At 39.5% G+C, this 13,421-nt stretch overlaps 1 protein-coding gene across 2 annotated transcripts in view; it reads left to right on the top strand.

The window, feature by feature from the left end:
* LOC140653919 (glypican-5-like) overlaps positions 1-13,421 on the top strand; it is a 406,660-nt gene that overhangs the window by 245,610 nt on the left and 147,629 nt on the right. For both annotated transcript variants that reach the window (XM_072866654.1, XM_072866655.1), the window contains one exon: positions 1,569-1,689. In XM_072866654.1, coding sequence (XP_072722755.1) covers positions 1,569-1,689 — 121 coding nt within the window. The remainder of the gene's footprint in view (positions 1-1,568; positions 1,690-13,421) is intronic.

The raw sequence follows: 13,421 nt of genomic DNA, 5'->3' as shown, positions 1-13,421 counted from the left end.
TCTTTCTCTGCTTAAGCCACACATTTTACAGCAGTATAATACAGTATGCTTTGCCAGCAGTTTGCATAAAATTTATTGTTCATCCTAAATGAAATTAAGGTAGAACAAATATATTTGTAGAGCTAGGTCTCCCCCCCCCCCACATTCTATTGTCTTTCTACAATAGAATTTGGGAACTTTTTTCTACTTCGAGCTGCTGTCCTCAGCTTCAGCACAAATTGGTTTACAGCGAAGAATTCACTGATAGAAGAACATCTGGGATATCCAAGTATGTAGGTATGATCAAAGTGAAAGATGTAGCAGGATGTTTCTCTTGACATTTCAGTCCAAAGGAGCACAGCTGATTACTACCTGACTTATAAAGATGCCAACATGGTGTCTTAATGAGATCCTCACAGGCATGTGTGTAAGTCTAAGAAAGTTTGGTTTGGGAACAGTCTCTTGTCCAGTTCATAACTGGTCATGCAAACATCCATGATCCACTTTGTCGCAAATGAGTGCTGCACTAATGAGAGTGGTTACATACAACCCTCAAAAGCATGACTCGCTAAAAAGGTTGCTCTCTATCTCTCTGGGATTTGCGGTGTATTGCAGATGGGTTGAACTTAAATCGTGCATGAACAGATCAACTCTGGAGCCAATATGCAGTAGTTTGAATACTTCCAGGAAGCACTGGATTCAGCATACATGTGCTGATGACTTCACCTCCTCAACTGTGGTAAAGACATGTTCAGAAGTAGAGGCCAAATGTGAAAAACCCTGGAATTTTCCCTGTGAGAGTGCATGGGTGGAGCCCCAAGCCAATTGGGTTTTGAGAATACACTGTGGTGTATTCCAGAAAAGGCTGGCAGTAACTGTTTAGTCAACTGTCGGTGAGAGAAGATTGCTGATAAGAGACAGGTCATTGCAGTGTGAGAACAGCTGCTATTCCTCAAATAAAGCAAGACTTGGTTAGAGAGAATTCCTGTACATGGACCCTGGCTAGTGAGTTCGTAATGCAGATAAGGTGTGGTGAGGAGCCCTGGTACAACAGTAGGTGCTGCTATACAGTGTCTCTAGACAGTTTGGTGATAAACTGCTAGTCTAGCAAGAGAAGTCCAATCTCACACTTTGAGTAAAAATCTTTTCAAAATCAGACTGCCATTTCACTGGATTTTACTTCAGTCTCATGATGTTTAGTTTCTGTCTTAAATTCCCTGGGTTTCTGTAATTATGAAATTCTGTAATAAAGATTTTTTGGAAGCTATCAGCTTTGACTGCTGCATGGAAGAACTTGAGAATGTCAGTTATAAAGGTTCAATTATCAAAATATGAATGAAAGGAACGTCTGTGTGGTTTATGAAATTGTTGTCGGTTCATGACTTGAATACTTTGAACTGATGAATGATACTGCAAGAAACTGTGATTTTTATTCTGGTTTGGTGTATTTAAAACATAAATATTTATTACAAATTTCTACTCCTATTTACAAAATATTTGCTTTTCCTAAGTCCCCTTTAATATGATTTTTGATTCCAATGGATATGGTTCCAGTCGCTGATGTTTTCTTTTTTTTTCCTCTTTTTCAGTTACACCAGCAGAGTTGTTTCCAATGGACTGAAGGCACAAATTAATAATCCAGAACTGAAAGTCAGAGGATTGGACCCACTCATCAGTAATTTAATTGATAAACTTCAGCATTTTAATCAAGTAAGTAATTTTTAGAGATAAAAGCATTTTATCACTGGGTTTGATAGCAGAGCTGAAGCTAAAATTATTAGGTGGTACTGCTTCTCAAGTTAAAATTCCCAGGATCATAGGCCTGAAATAGCCATGGAAGTGGGCCTGGTACTAAAGGTACTAAAGGCAACTGAAGATTCTGTTGTGCCAGCTCGTTTATGAGCTTTAATGATGCAAAACTATTTCCCTGCAAGTTGCTCTAATTCCTGGCTGTTGCTCCATAGCTGTTGATTAACTGTCCTACAGTCCACCATCCCAGGAACATGGAGGAACTCCTGAGCCCCATGGTCCACATGAAGTTTGTGACTAGAGTCAGGCTGTGTGAGTGCCTTTAGGAGTCCTGTGATAATCTTGTGGTAGAGGAATATCTCCTTGTTTGTGCAGCTTCCTGTTTTTCAGTGGTGTAGATATAAACAGATCAAAAGACAAAATGGGTCTATAAGGGTGTGACAACTGAACTGTATGGAATGCTGAAGCTAGGACAGAAGGTGCTCCAGGATGAATTAACCTTGCACCTTTGAAAACATTTCCTTGACAGGCCTTGTTCTCAAGCCCCTCAGCCCGAAAGGAAAGATAACCTACCAATGAGTCTGTCAGAGGCATGATTAAACTGTGTCTGCCTCTATCATCTATTTGGGTTCCCTCAGATGCACTTGCAGTCCTGGTGCATCTGCCGTCTTTCAAAGCTGAATGCATGACTCTCTGATATTACTGCTTCAGCCCACCTCTTTGTGAGCTCTTCAAGTAGTGCCAGTCCAAATGAGCTGGAGCTAACAGATTTAACAGAGATTGATTTTCATTTAAAGTAGGCATGTTTTCTTGTCAACTAGGAAGAATGCTTACAACAGTGTGTTTGGAGTCAGATGTGTTTGCACATTAGTCTACTCTTAATCTTTCACCATTAAAGAGTGATGGAGTATGGGGATATAAACAGTTAGTAGAAAACCACTGTAAGATTAAAGTCCACCTTTGTGGGTGGGTTGTGCAGGAAGAAAAATAATCTGCACAGGTGAAACGGGAGGAGGAATTGCTTAGTCAGGATGTGGGAGGTTATTAAGACTGTGGCTATGACTGGGAGTCATGGTTTGATCTCTTATTTGCTCCTGCAAAAGTACAACCCTCCTTTACCTCTCATCAGCCACCAGTGGTAAATCCATAATCTAACCAGTAATTAGTGTTTTTGTTAAATCTTGCTTGGCTCTAATGTTCTTCTACTGTTCTGTAGGCTGCAGTTTAGGGACTCTTTGTATCACACTGTTTGATTTAACTTGCCATGGGGGATTACAACAACCAGTGTGATGCGGTACTTAATATTACAGTGAAATAGACATTATGTGGTCAGATTGATGAAAAGGATAATTCATTATTTATCTGCTTTTGCATGTTATAAAGTAGAGTGTTAATTTACTTTATAAATATTAGATATATCCATCTGTGTAATAGTCTTCTATAAACACTGACAGTAGGAAATAGTTAGAAATAGATTAAATTAAAAGTAGCTGTGTATTGGAAATTCTATTTCTTTGTCTGCTGTAGAAAAATAAAAATCTGAATAGTCTCATAATGAGCTGCATACCAATTTTCTTAAGTTATGTACGTTTAAAAAACAGCTTCAAAGAACACTTTTTAGTCAGAAGAATAAAATCCAGTTCCTAGCTCTTTCTGTAAGTTGGAAGTGTTGCTTTCAGTTACTTCTGATTCTGTTTTAGGAGAATATCATCCTTAAGTAAATGTAAGTCCCATCAGATTGAGGTGCTTAGCAATAATGGATTCCAAGGGTGAAGGATTAAACAGAATACTGATTATTGCCCTAAGATGGTTCGTTCTTAAGTACTTGGAATAGTATAAATTCCTTTGATCATAATTTTAGTAAGATTTCTTCAGAGATCAAAGCTTCAAAGAAGTTGCTAAATATCTAAGGCTTTCACATACAACATCAAACATGTGTAGCTGTTTTCTGCTTCTTGAATTTTCATTTCAGTTGTGATATTAATATACAAATAAAAACTGACACTGAAAAGCCGATTAAATCAGGAGTTTAAAGTGTCATCAATAGTGTGTGTAGGCTGGATAGAGGAAGAGTTATACAGAATCCCATTACCCATTTTACAGGCAAATTGATTTTTTTCATTAAATTATTCTCTTTTTTTTGAGGCAATATGTAAGGTGGAATTTAAACAGTGATAAAATAAGGTGTTATCTTTGTATCTTCTTAAGTGTTTGACATTTACAACACCATTTTAAGCAATAGTTGCATACTGCATATACAGAAGCAATCCTAGAGAGGCAGGAAGCCTGGAGAGCAGAGAACAAAGCAATGCACAGAATGTGCCTCATAGGTGATTTGATGTGCCTAGGCCCCAATAATCTTCTACCACTTAAGTAATATTGCTAAACTACCCAGAAGAAAGCATATTCTTGAATAAGAGAAAGATGTGCTGAGATTTTTAAAAGAAGTAACATTTCTGTCTTAACCAAATAAGCTCCAGCCATGCTGCATCTATCCCTCAGAGAGCCTGGACCTGTTGGCTTTTTCTCTCTCTCTCATTCTGTTTTGCAAAGGTGCGTGTTTTTGAAAATCAGAATAATCTGGTGCTGGATCAATTTGCTGAGGTTGTGAAGTACTGTCAACTACAGCTATGTTCAACAGGATTCATTTTTCTAAAAGAAGTACCTTAGCTTAGCAATTCTTAACCATTTCTGGAGCAAATCTAATCACTGCTGTCTTCGATAGATCCTCTTCCACCTCCTGTCTTCCACTGCTGGAGCCCAGCTCTTCCTCATCACTCTGTGACTACTGCTGCAGCCTCCTTCCCTCATGCTCGCAGTCCCAGGCTGCAGATGCAGCAGCGCGGTGCAGCAGGGTCAGTGGGGCCTGAGATAACGTGGGCCTCTGGTGACTGGGGTGGCAGTGCAGCACAAGGCTGTGAGCAAGAGTGGCTTGTCACTGGCCATGCAGAAGTAGCAAACCATTCATTTAAATCCAAAACTGACAGTCTTTGGTTTACAGCAGCCACTTCTTTGTTAGCTCCTTATTATGACTTATCCACAAATGTAAAGATTAATAACTTAATTGATCCTAAATCCCATGGACATGAACAAAACTCTTGTCAATGTATTACTGTTCTAGTTGGTGCATCCCAACTCCAGCACGTTACAAATAATCTGTATGCAAGTCGTCTTCCATTTCTGCCTGTCGTTTGAAATGACAGTTCGTTGGAGTTCCTCTTTTTTTTTCATCTGAGGCTTAAGTCCTCACCACATAGTTGTTGTTTTAGTAAAAAATGATTATGCAAATAGCAGGCTATTTCATAACCACTTTGCAAAGCCAAAAGTAAAGTGAAATGTAGAGAATATTATCAACAATTACTGTTATTTGCATCCCTGGCAGATAAGGTATTTGAAGGGTTTATTGTAGCTGCTGATTCACATATCAATAGAATTACTGAGTTACAATTTACAGTACCTTTTACTTTTAGTAATGCAAAAACAGATCATGTGAAGTCCCAGGTTGATTTTCAAGAACTAGCAGTTAGAAATTACATCTTTTCCTCCCCTTTTTTTGTGAATAGAGCAGATGTGAACTGCAACTGATAATAAACATAAAATCCCCCATTGCGCCTTTCTTGACTACTACTTCTTGCCGCATAATCACACTTAAATATGTTTTAATGTTTTTCTTCAGTATAATGCTTTTCACAGTTTAAACACAAGTGGTTCTGAGGCCACGGTTAAAAATCCTAAAGGATCAATTGCCTTGAAAAGCAATGAGAATGTTAGGGGAAAGTGAAAAAGCTTTGACTATAACTTTACTAGCAGGGTTACATGGGCACTCTCAAAGGGTTATAATATAATAAGTATTATACAAGTCTAACTTATTTGTCTTTTGTCAGCCTGAATCTAATCTTCCCAGATTTTGAGAATCAGTGTGTTTTGCTGTTGTCAGTCAGAGATGAATGCTTAGGGCAGGGCTGTAATTCAAGAAGACAGTGCAATATCCTAGTGCTTAAAATGAGAGCAATGCCAAAGCAAATCTTGCTGAATCTGGACCCACATACTCTTTTATTTTTTCCCACCAAAGTCTCATGGATCTGCCAGCTGAACTAAGAAATATGTGTAACTTGAATTCCTTTTAGATTGGTATACAAAGGATGCCGTCATAGCAAAGTTCAAAGCAACAGCACTGAGATGTTTCTTATCAATAATATGAGCTAGCCATAATTTAATTTCGAATGTGAATTTAATTGGGTTAGACAATAGAGAATAATACAATAAATCATTTAACTACTACTTAATTTAAAAGTGTATATATATTTTTTAGACATCTATAAAATTTATTACATTATAGACTTTTTATATTAGATTTAAGTGGAGACAAGTTGGTTTGATTTTCATCCAAACTTGTAGCTGACTTGGACTAAGACTCAAAATACTTTGTTCTTCATTTCGTCCAATGAAAACATACAAAGAAAGGTAGTCATCTTAGAAAGACTGTTGCTGTATTACTTCTAGCACTTGGGATTTAAACAGCCCCAACTGGCTTAGAAGATTGCTTGCCCCCCACATACTCCCAAAACCTGCAGAGACTTGTGTCTCTTACAAAACAGAGCACCTTTCCCAGAACTGCCATATGTCTGGATTTCCAAAACAGGTCCTCTTTTTTTCTGTCCAAAGCATTTGGAGACTTTGGACATTTCTTCAGGATTTCAGGTGCTCTATATCCCTTTTGGAAGTATGAAGCAAGATATCTGGAAATCTCAGAGATAGTAATTCTATCTTTGGTGGCTAACCAAGCAGACTATCTGTAATTTGAGGCATTGAATTCAATGCAGATGCACAGATTAATAGAAGAAGACACTGAAGAGATTGGGCCCCGGTTCTAGTTGAGTAGTGTGTACAGTGTACTGACAATCTGTGCACACGTGGTATGCCTTCGAGGCTTTCAGGATTCATTGCACGCAGACTCTATTATACAGGTACTTCTATGATGGTAATCCCACACAGAAATATAGGAGGTCAAAGGCTGTGTTCTCTGCACTGATACTGCCAAGGGCACACCATCATAGCCTGTTGAGGATGCCACCCAACTCACCCCAAGACTGATTTTATCTTTTGCAAGTAACGTAGGATCCACATCACCAATCAACTGGTGAAAAGCGGTCCATAACACAACAGAGACTGTTGATTCTTCAGTGCAGGTTTTGAATGGTCTGGGTCATAGAAGTCTTAAAGATTAATCTTGCCTCAGCTTGTCTGCAGTTCAGGTCCAAGAGACTTTTTCATTGAAGCAAACACTTCTGCAGTTGTGTTGGTCCTTTTTGAATTCACATCATTCTAAAGGCAATAACAGCCCTCGCCACGTTTGTCTTCAAATGTAAACAGTGGTGATAATTGAATTAATACAATCGTTATTGGCTGATTAATAAATAGCAGCAAGAAATGCATATACTTCAGGAAAACAAAGATAGAATTAATGAAACCTGAAACAATTATATTTAAAGTCTTATAATGCCAGGAAAGAGTAAATGGACTGTTTGTTTATTTTTTTTATTTCCTGCTCTGCTGTATAAAAATTGTTCACCCCTATCTTCAAATAAACTATCATCTCAGATTACTTCATCAGTTATACAGAGTTTGTTTCTCATCCTATTTTTTTCAAAATGTTTGTTCTTATCAGATTCATGGGCTGTTTTTATTCTCCCCTGCTAAGAATCAGACATCTCTTTGCTTCCAGATATAGATGCTGAATGCTCAGCTCTGAGATAAGTTATGATCTTCTTCATAATCCATATGCAATGAAACAACTCATCCCAGTGCTTGAAACAATCCAGCTTACTCAAAGACTGACTATAATCTTTCTCTGTGAGGTCTTCTGTATGGTTTTCTGTTTCTTAGGAGATATACATATACACATATGTAACATAGACTGTATAAAAATTTTGAAAACATCAGATTTCATCGTATCTGTGATTAAAGCAAGAAAAGATACATAAATGCTGCCAGCCTGGGAAAAATAAACAAAAATCTAGTAGCAATTTAGCTCTCTTTTGTTTCATTAAAGAACCTGACAGATTTCTGTCATATATAGTTCTTAGCAAGTCACCTTGGGGTCTGAAGCTTTTTGCTTTTGTAACATATTTTCACATTGACTAGTCCAGTCCCACTGAAAAAACATCACTGGAACATTGTTTTATGGAGAGCATGTGTTAACGTTGTAATTTATTGCTAATTGAGGTATATATCATTGCTGGCTGAAATCAGTGTACTTTTGCTGGCCTGAGGTCTGCAGGTTGTTTGTTTGGTTTTGTTAAACATAGTGAGTTGAGATATAATTAAATAATTATAATTAGAATAGAGAAATTACTTTTTAGTATTAAAAACAGCATCAAGATTTCAATCTCAAACTTGAGAAAATGCATCTGCTGTCTATGGGGGGACTCTTTTGTTACCGAGAAAAATCAAAATCAACGAAGAGCCCTCTTTGCAGTGCAGTGTATCACAGAGTAGTGCATCAGGATATGGTAGTATATAGCAGACGACATAGTAATGGGGATGCTTCACTAGGAAATGGTTCTTGCAATAAAGGCTGTAGTTCTCAGGCAATTAAAGAGGATGTAGTTGCTGATTGCTTAGGAGCATTTATCTGTCAGGGCTTCCATTAGCAGAAGTAAAATTCACAAGAATATATTCAAATAGTGGGCTGGGACATCTGAAGTCTGTCAAAATCCTGTTCTGGTCTTAGGTTTCTGCAAACTGCTCTTGCTTTGAGACTAGTAATTTGTGCCCCTTCCTCATTTCTGACTTACACATCCCAGGTGAGGCTGCTAGGGGAGCATCCACGGGGAGGGGGCATGCAGGGGAAGGAGCAGGGACAGGCTTAGGGCCGCAGATGACTCAGCTGGGCTCCTACTGGAAAACACAGATGTGGCCATGAAGGAAGAAAAACTCACTCAGATTCCCTTTGTCTGTCTACCTTGAGGGGCAGATAGAAAAGCAGACCAGCCAATAATAATTCAGGCATTAGGCTATTCATCTGGAGATACGGGATCTCCTCGTTCAAGGCCTGGCAGCCCCAGTCACTGGGCTGTGTGCAGTGGTTTTCTTCTCTCATACGCCCTTAGGTTTTAAAAAGAAAAGGAGCTTGGAAGCTCTAACCTTGGTTCTGCTGTGGCATTAAAACTCCTGTCAAAAGCAGAAGTTTGTCCGTGAATCACAACAGGAGAGCTCTTTCTAGTCCAGTCCCACTGAAAAAACATCACTGGAACATTGTTTTATGGAGAGCATGTGTTAACGTTGTAATTTATTGCTAATTGAGGTATATATCATTGCTGGCTGAAATCAGTGTACTTTTGCTGGCCTGAGGTCTGCAGGTTGTTTGTTTGGTTTTGTTAAACATAGTGAGTTGAGATATAATTAAATAATTATAATTAGAATAGAGAAATTGCTTTTTAGTATTAAAAACAGCATCAAGATTTCAATAGAAACAGAAATCATGTGAAATACTGGCTCAACTAAACCAAAATGTAGCATTTTAAAATAAAACAAATCTGAATCTCAACGTAAATCCAGCATATCTTATTATATGCTAGCAAATATATAATGGTAAAATGCCCGTTTATTATTCATGTGTTGTGTCTCAGAGTATGCTGTGCTATTTTTCTTGCAAGCATTTTCAGAAATTATTTGCCCAGATGGGCCATTGTATGTGTTTTGTTTTGCTCATTGTGGGAAATTAGTCTTAATAAATCAAAATCACATATTGAGTCACAGTAGTGACTTGAGCCAAGTGGGGGAGAGGGAGGCGAGAGCTACTGTTTGAATCTATAACTGAGCCAAAACATTTCATATATAGAAAAACACAGTTTGAAAAGAAGAGTCTTATTTAAAAAAAAAATACAGAGTCTGTCCTTTGGCTTGAGTGCCCAGTTCTAGTTGCAGCTGATTGTGAAACCCGAGCTGATACTTGTTTTCACAGATGAGCTGAAAAGTGTTTTGGATCCTCTGGTATAACTGCTGCAAGTGAGGAGACGGTCAAGCCTTGGAGGGATCTGCTTTGGCCTGACCAGTGGAAAGTGGTACGGGAGCACGAGGCCGGGCACGGGAATACGAGGGCTGGCGTGGGCACCCTCGGTCAGGCAGGTCAGGCAGGAAAGCAAGGCAGGGGCAGGACCATGAGGCATCTAGGGGCATCTAGGAAGAGCTGGTCAGCCCTGGGGTTTGGGATTGCTGCCCAGGAGGTGGAGGCAGCAAAAGGGAAACTTTTCCACCATTAATGGAAATACTGTGGTTTCTTGCCACCCCAAGAGAAGTGCATCACTCTAATAACTGTTGTCTTTGTGGTATAAGGTGCTAACCAAAATGCGTACTGTTTTTACTGTTCAACAACTGTTAACAGTTGTTATTGTTCTTGACCAGAAATGCCCTTTGTGGGCACTGGCAGAGGGGAGGAAGCATGGATCTGACTGTTACGTTAGCCTATTTGTTTTGATGTTAATTGATTTTTTTAAAGATAGAAAGTCAGCAATTATCATTGAATTAATGAAGGTTGTCATACTGAAATTATAAATTCTCTTTTATCTAAATACTTATTCTATTAGCCCATAATCTTTTTCTGATCACTCTAGTAATTGTAAGTCATATACATTGCTTTAAGTTATTATCATTAGAAGTGTGATTATGGTATTTACTTTTGATCTCATTCCTGAGGTATGATAACGTGCTTTTTTTTGGAGGTGGTAAGCTTAGCATAGTAGGAAAGAAAAGCAGGGATTTATGTGCTGATCATTGTTTTCTTTAGGGTAGAGGAAAGGTCTTCAATTGATTGATCATTGGCCAAAAGCAAGAACAGGGTCATTTTCCTCTCTTTCTGTTCCACTACTAAAGGGAGGAAACAGGTAGAAAAAGCAGTGTAAGAGAATAAAACCAAAGACTACCTACAGCCCAGACTTCGTCTGTAAAGCTCAAGTGGATCCATACTGCTGGTGACAAGTGGATTAATGCTACTGAAGTATACTGCCACTTCCCAGTTAAAGCAAACAACTTGTTTCCAGCAATAGTTTGGGTTGCATTGTAGCACAAGTTGATGAATCAGACCTGGACTGGAGAAGCCCCAGAGCAGGTGTCCCTCTGAGAGGTTTCTCTTAGTAGGTGCCTGATATGGCTGCCCGCTGTGGCTGCCCAGTGCCACTCCCAGATGCTTCCTGCACACCCCAGAAGCATGGGAGCCAAGTCATCACTAACACCTGTAGCCCTCATATTTAGGCTGCTTAACTGGTTCCTCCATGGCTGCTTAATGTGAGATGGTTCATACTTGTCTGTCCAGGCAAGCAGCCTTTTAATATGTCTCCTCACTGTATCTGCAATGTGTAGAGAGGCAAAAACCTCTGAATCAGTTTGGTGCCATTTGTATTCATGTGATCAGTCACGTACTTGTTGGAGGACAAAATAAAGAAGAGCTGATGATGGGTGTGAGATGAGGTTAGGGAAACTTCCTGGTGTCACTGTCTAGTCTCCAAAGGAGAAAACAGGGCTATGAGCAAGTATCAGAGGAATACTTGATCTGCACTCCTATCAGTGTTCGTTCCCTTACACTTTGGGATTTAGAAAGCAAGCCTGAATATTGGAGAGAGACCGTGGCAGGAATAGCCTTTCTCTTCTATTTAGGGAGACATTCACAAGTAATTACTAAAATAGGAAAGACTAAAGGAAACAATCCTCTTGTTTGAGGCAGAACTGCTACTGTGAAATAGCATTATTCGTCAATTTAAAGAAATTCAGTCTTACAATAGGCCTATTTTGCTTCTGACCCTGTCTTACACTTCTTTGGTGTTGTACATAATACTTGTAAAAGTTCAAGTATATTACACACCTACCTGATCACACACACATCCCAGAGCCATTCTGAGAGTAGTTCACCAAACCCAGAAGAGATTCTAGGATATCAGACTTGCATTTTCCTCATCTCGTCATGAGCTCTTCTGCCAAACTGGAATCAAAAAAGCAACATGTATGTGGGTGCATCAACCTAATTAGTAAAATCACACAAATGCCAGTTTGGCGCTATCATTGTTGCTACTGCTCTTTTATCAAAAGCATGATGCAGTTCTTGAATGGCCACAGACCTCTTTGACCTTGTTTTCAGTGTGTTCCCCAAAACGTCGGACATCTCAGCGTTCTGGGTGCTAAGCATAATGGCTGGCCGGGCTGTACTAGCACAGCGCAGAAGGCGCCTTCCTGCTCTCTGCCCCACGAGCAGGCCTAGGAGGCTTCTTCTGTCCTGACACTGAGGCATCTCTCCCTTCTTTCAGCTTTCAAGTATAGCTATTCTCACTTCTCCATTAATAGCATTAATTCTGTGTGGCTGATGTCCTGTCTTCTCCATTACAAAAGCTTGATACCATACGTTCATGTCTCTCATCAGAATTCCCACGATAAACTTCCCATCAGATACAAAAGGCTGAGTCTTACCTGCCTGTTTGCTAATGCTGACTGCAAGAGAACCGTCTGGTAGGGAGAGAAATCACTTTTATTTGTAACTGTTTGTTTCTTAATTTTTATCTTCTTGCTTTTGTGTCAAGACTTGGAGATTTGCAAAGAACGTAAGTTCAGCTAACACCAAAAAGTTTAGTGGGAATTTTACAAATCCTACTGCACTCTAATTTTCACCGTCTGTTACTTTTATGAGCATTGGCTAGTCTTGAACTTTCTTACTTTTTTTACTGGCCTCTTACCCATATTGAAATGTTTTGTTTCTGAAAATCAGCCTAGTTTAAGTCCATTTTAAAATAATTAAGTTAGGTGTATTATTTAAAGGCACTATAAAAGCTCTTCAGCTGAGTATATCAGCTGATTTCATTGTACTCCAGACAGTTTATGCAGTTTGTCCCTAACTCAATTAAGTCCTGTGCAGGTATGAGGCCAGCATGTAGGCTTAAGAGGAAAGCATAGCAAGGAATGGAAAGTAATTTATTTGGTCATAGGAGACTATGGCATAGTTTCCTATAAATATTGTTCTATCTGGATTATTAGGTAAAAATCAGACAGTTATATCAATAACAGGTTAAATGCACCAGCACTCAGTATGGAAACAAACTCCACACCAAAGCCATAGAAGATGGCCTGTGTGTCAGGGAACCACATAGGGACTTCATCTTTAAGGAAGGTTAAAACTCACTTTCAAATAGAAATGTGCTGATGTTCTGTCACTTGATCTCTGCATTCTGTCCCAAACAGGAGCAGAAGTTGCTTACGTATATGAAGCATCTGAGAGGAAATAGCCATGGCCCAGGCCTGAGCTTTGGGCAGTGCTTAGAGCAGGCAGCTGCAGTGCCTTGCAGATGAGGGCTTAGTGCTTGTGGGAAGTCTCTTTAAATGGCTCTAGGAGGACTGTTTCTCCCAGCTGCAAGACACCAGGATCAGCTGAGATCTGAGCTTCCCAAGAAGCTGGGGACCCTTGCCACTCACAAGGGAAAAGTGTGGTTTCCTGAAGTAGCAGGTTTCCCTGGCCCTGCAGAGCTTGAGGAGCTCAGAAGCCCTGTCTGCCCAAATGGTGGGTGGTCTCCTTACAAAGTGACTGTTCAGGAACCCCAGCTGCAACACGGACTGGGCAGTAGTCTGGTATCAGCTCAGCACAGGCTGAGACCCAAGGCTTTCTGTTAGTGTTCAGTTGCCGTCTGGAGAGTTGGTGTATTTGTCTGAGATAC

The sequence above is a fragment of the Ciconia boyciana genome, chromosome 7 (genome assembly GCF_034638445.1).
Source record: "Ciconia boyciana chromosome 7, ASM3463844v1, whole genome shotgun sequence".
NCBI classification, from domain to species: domain Eukaryota; kingdom Metazoa; phylum Chordata; class Aves; order Ciconiiformes; family Ciconiidae; genus Ciconia; species Ciconia boyciana.
Note: the sequence above shows the minus strand (reverse complement) of the source record. Positions and strands in the feature narration are given on the sequence as shown.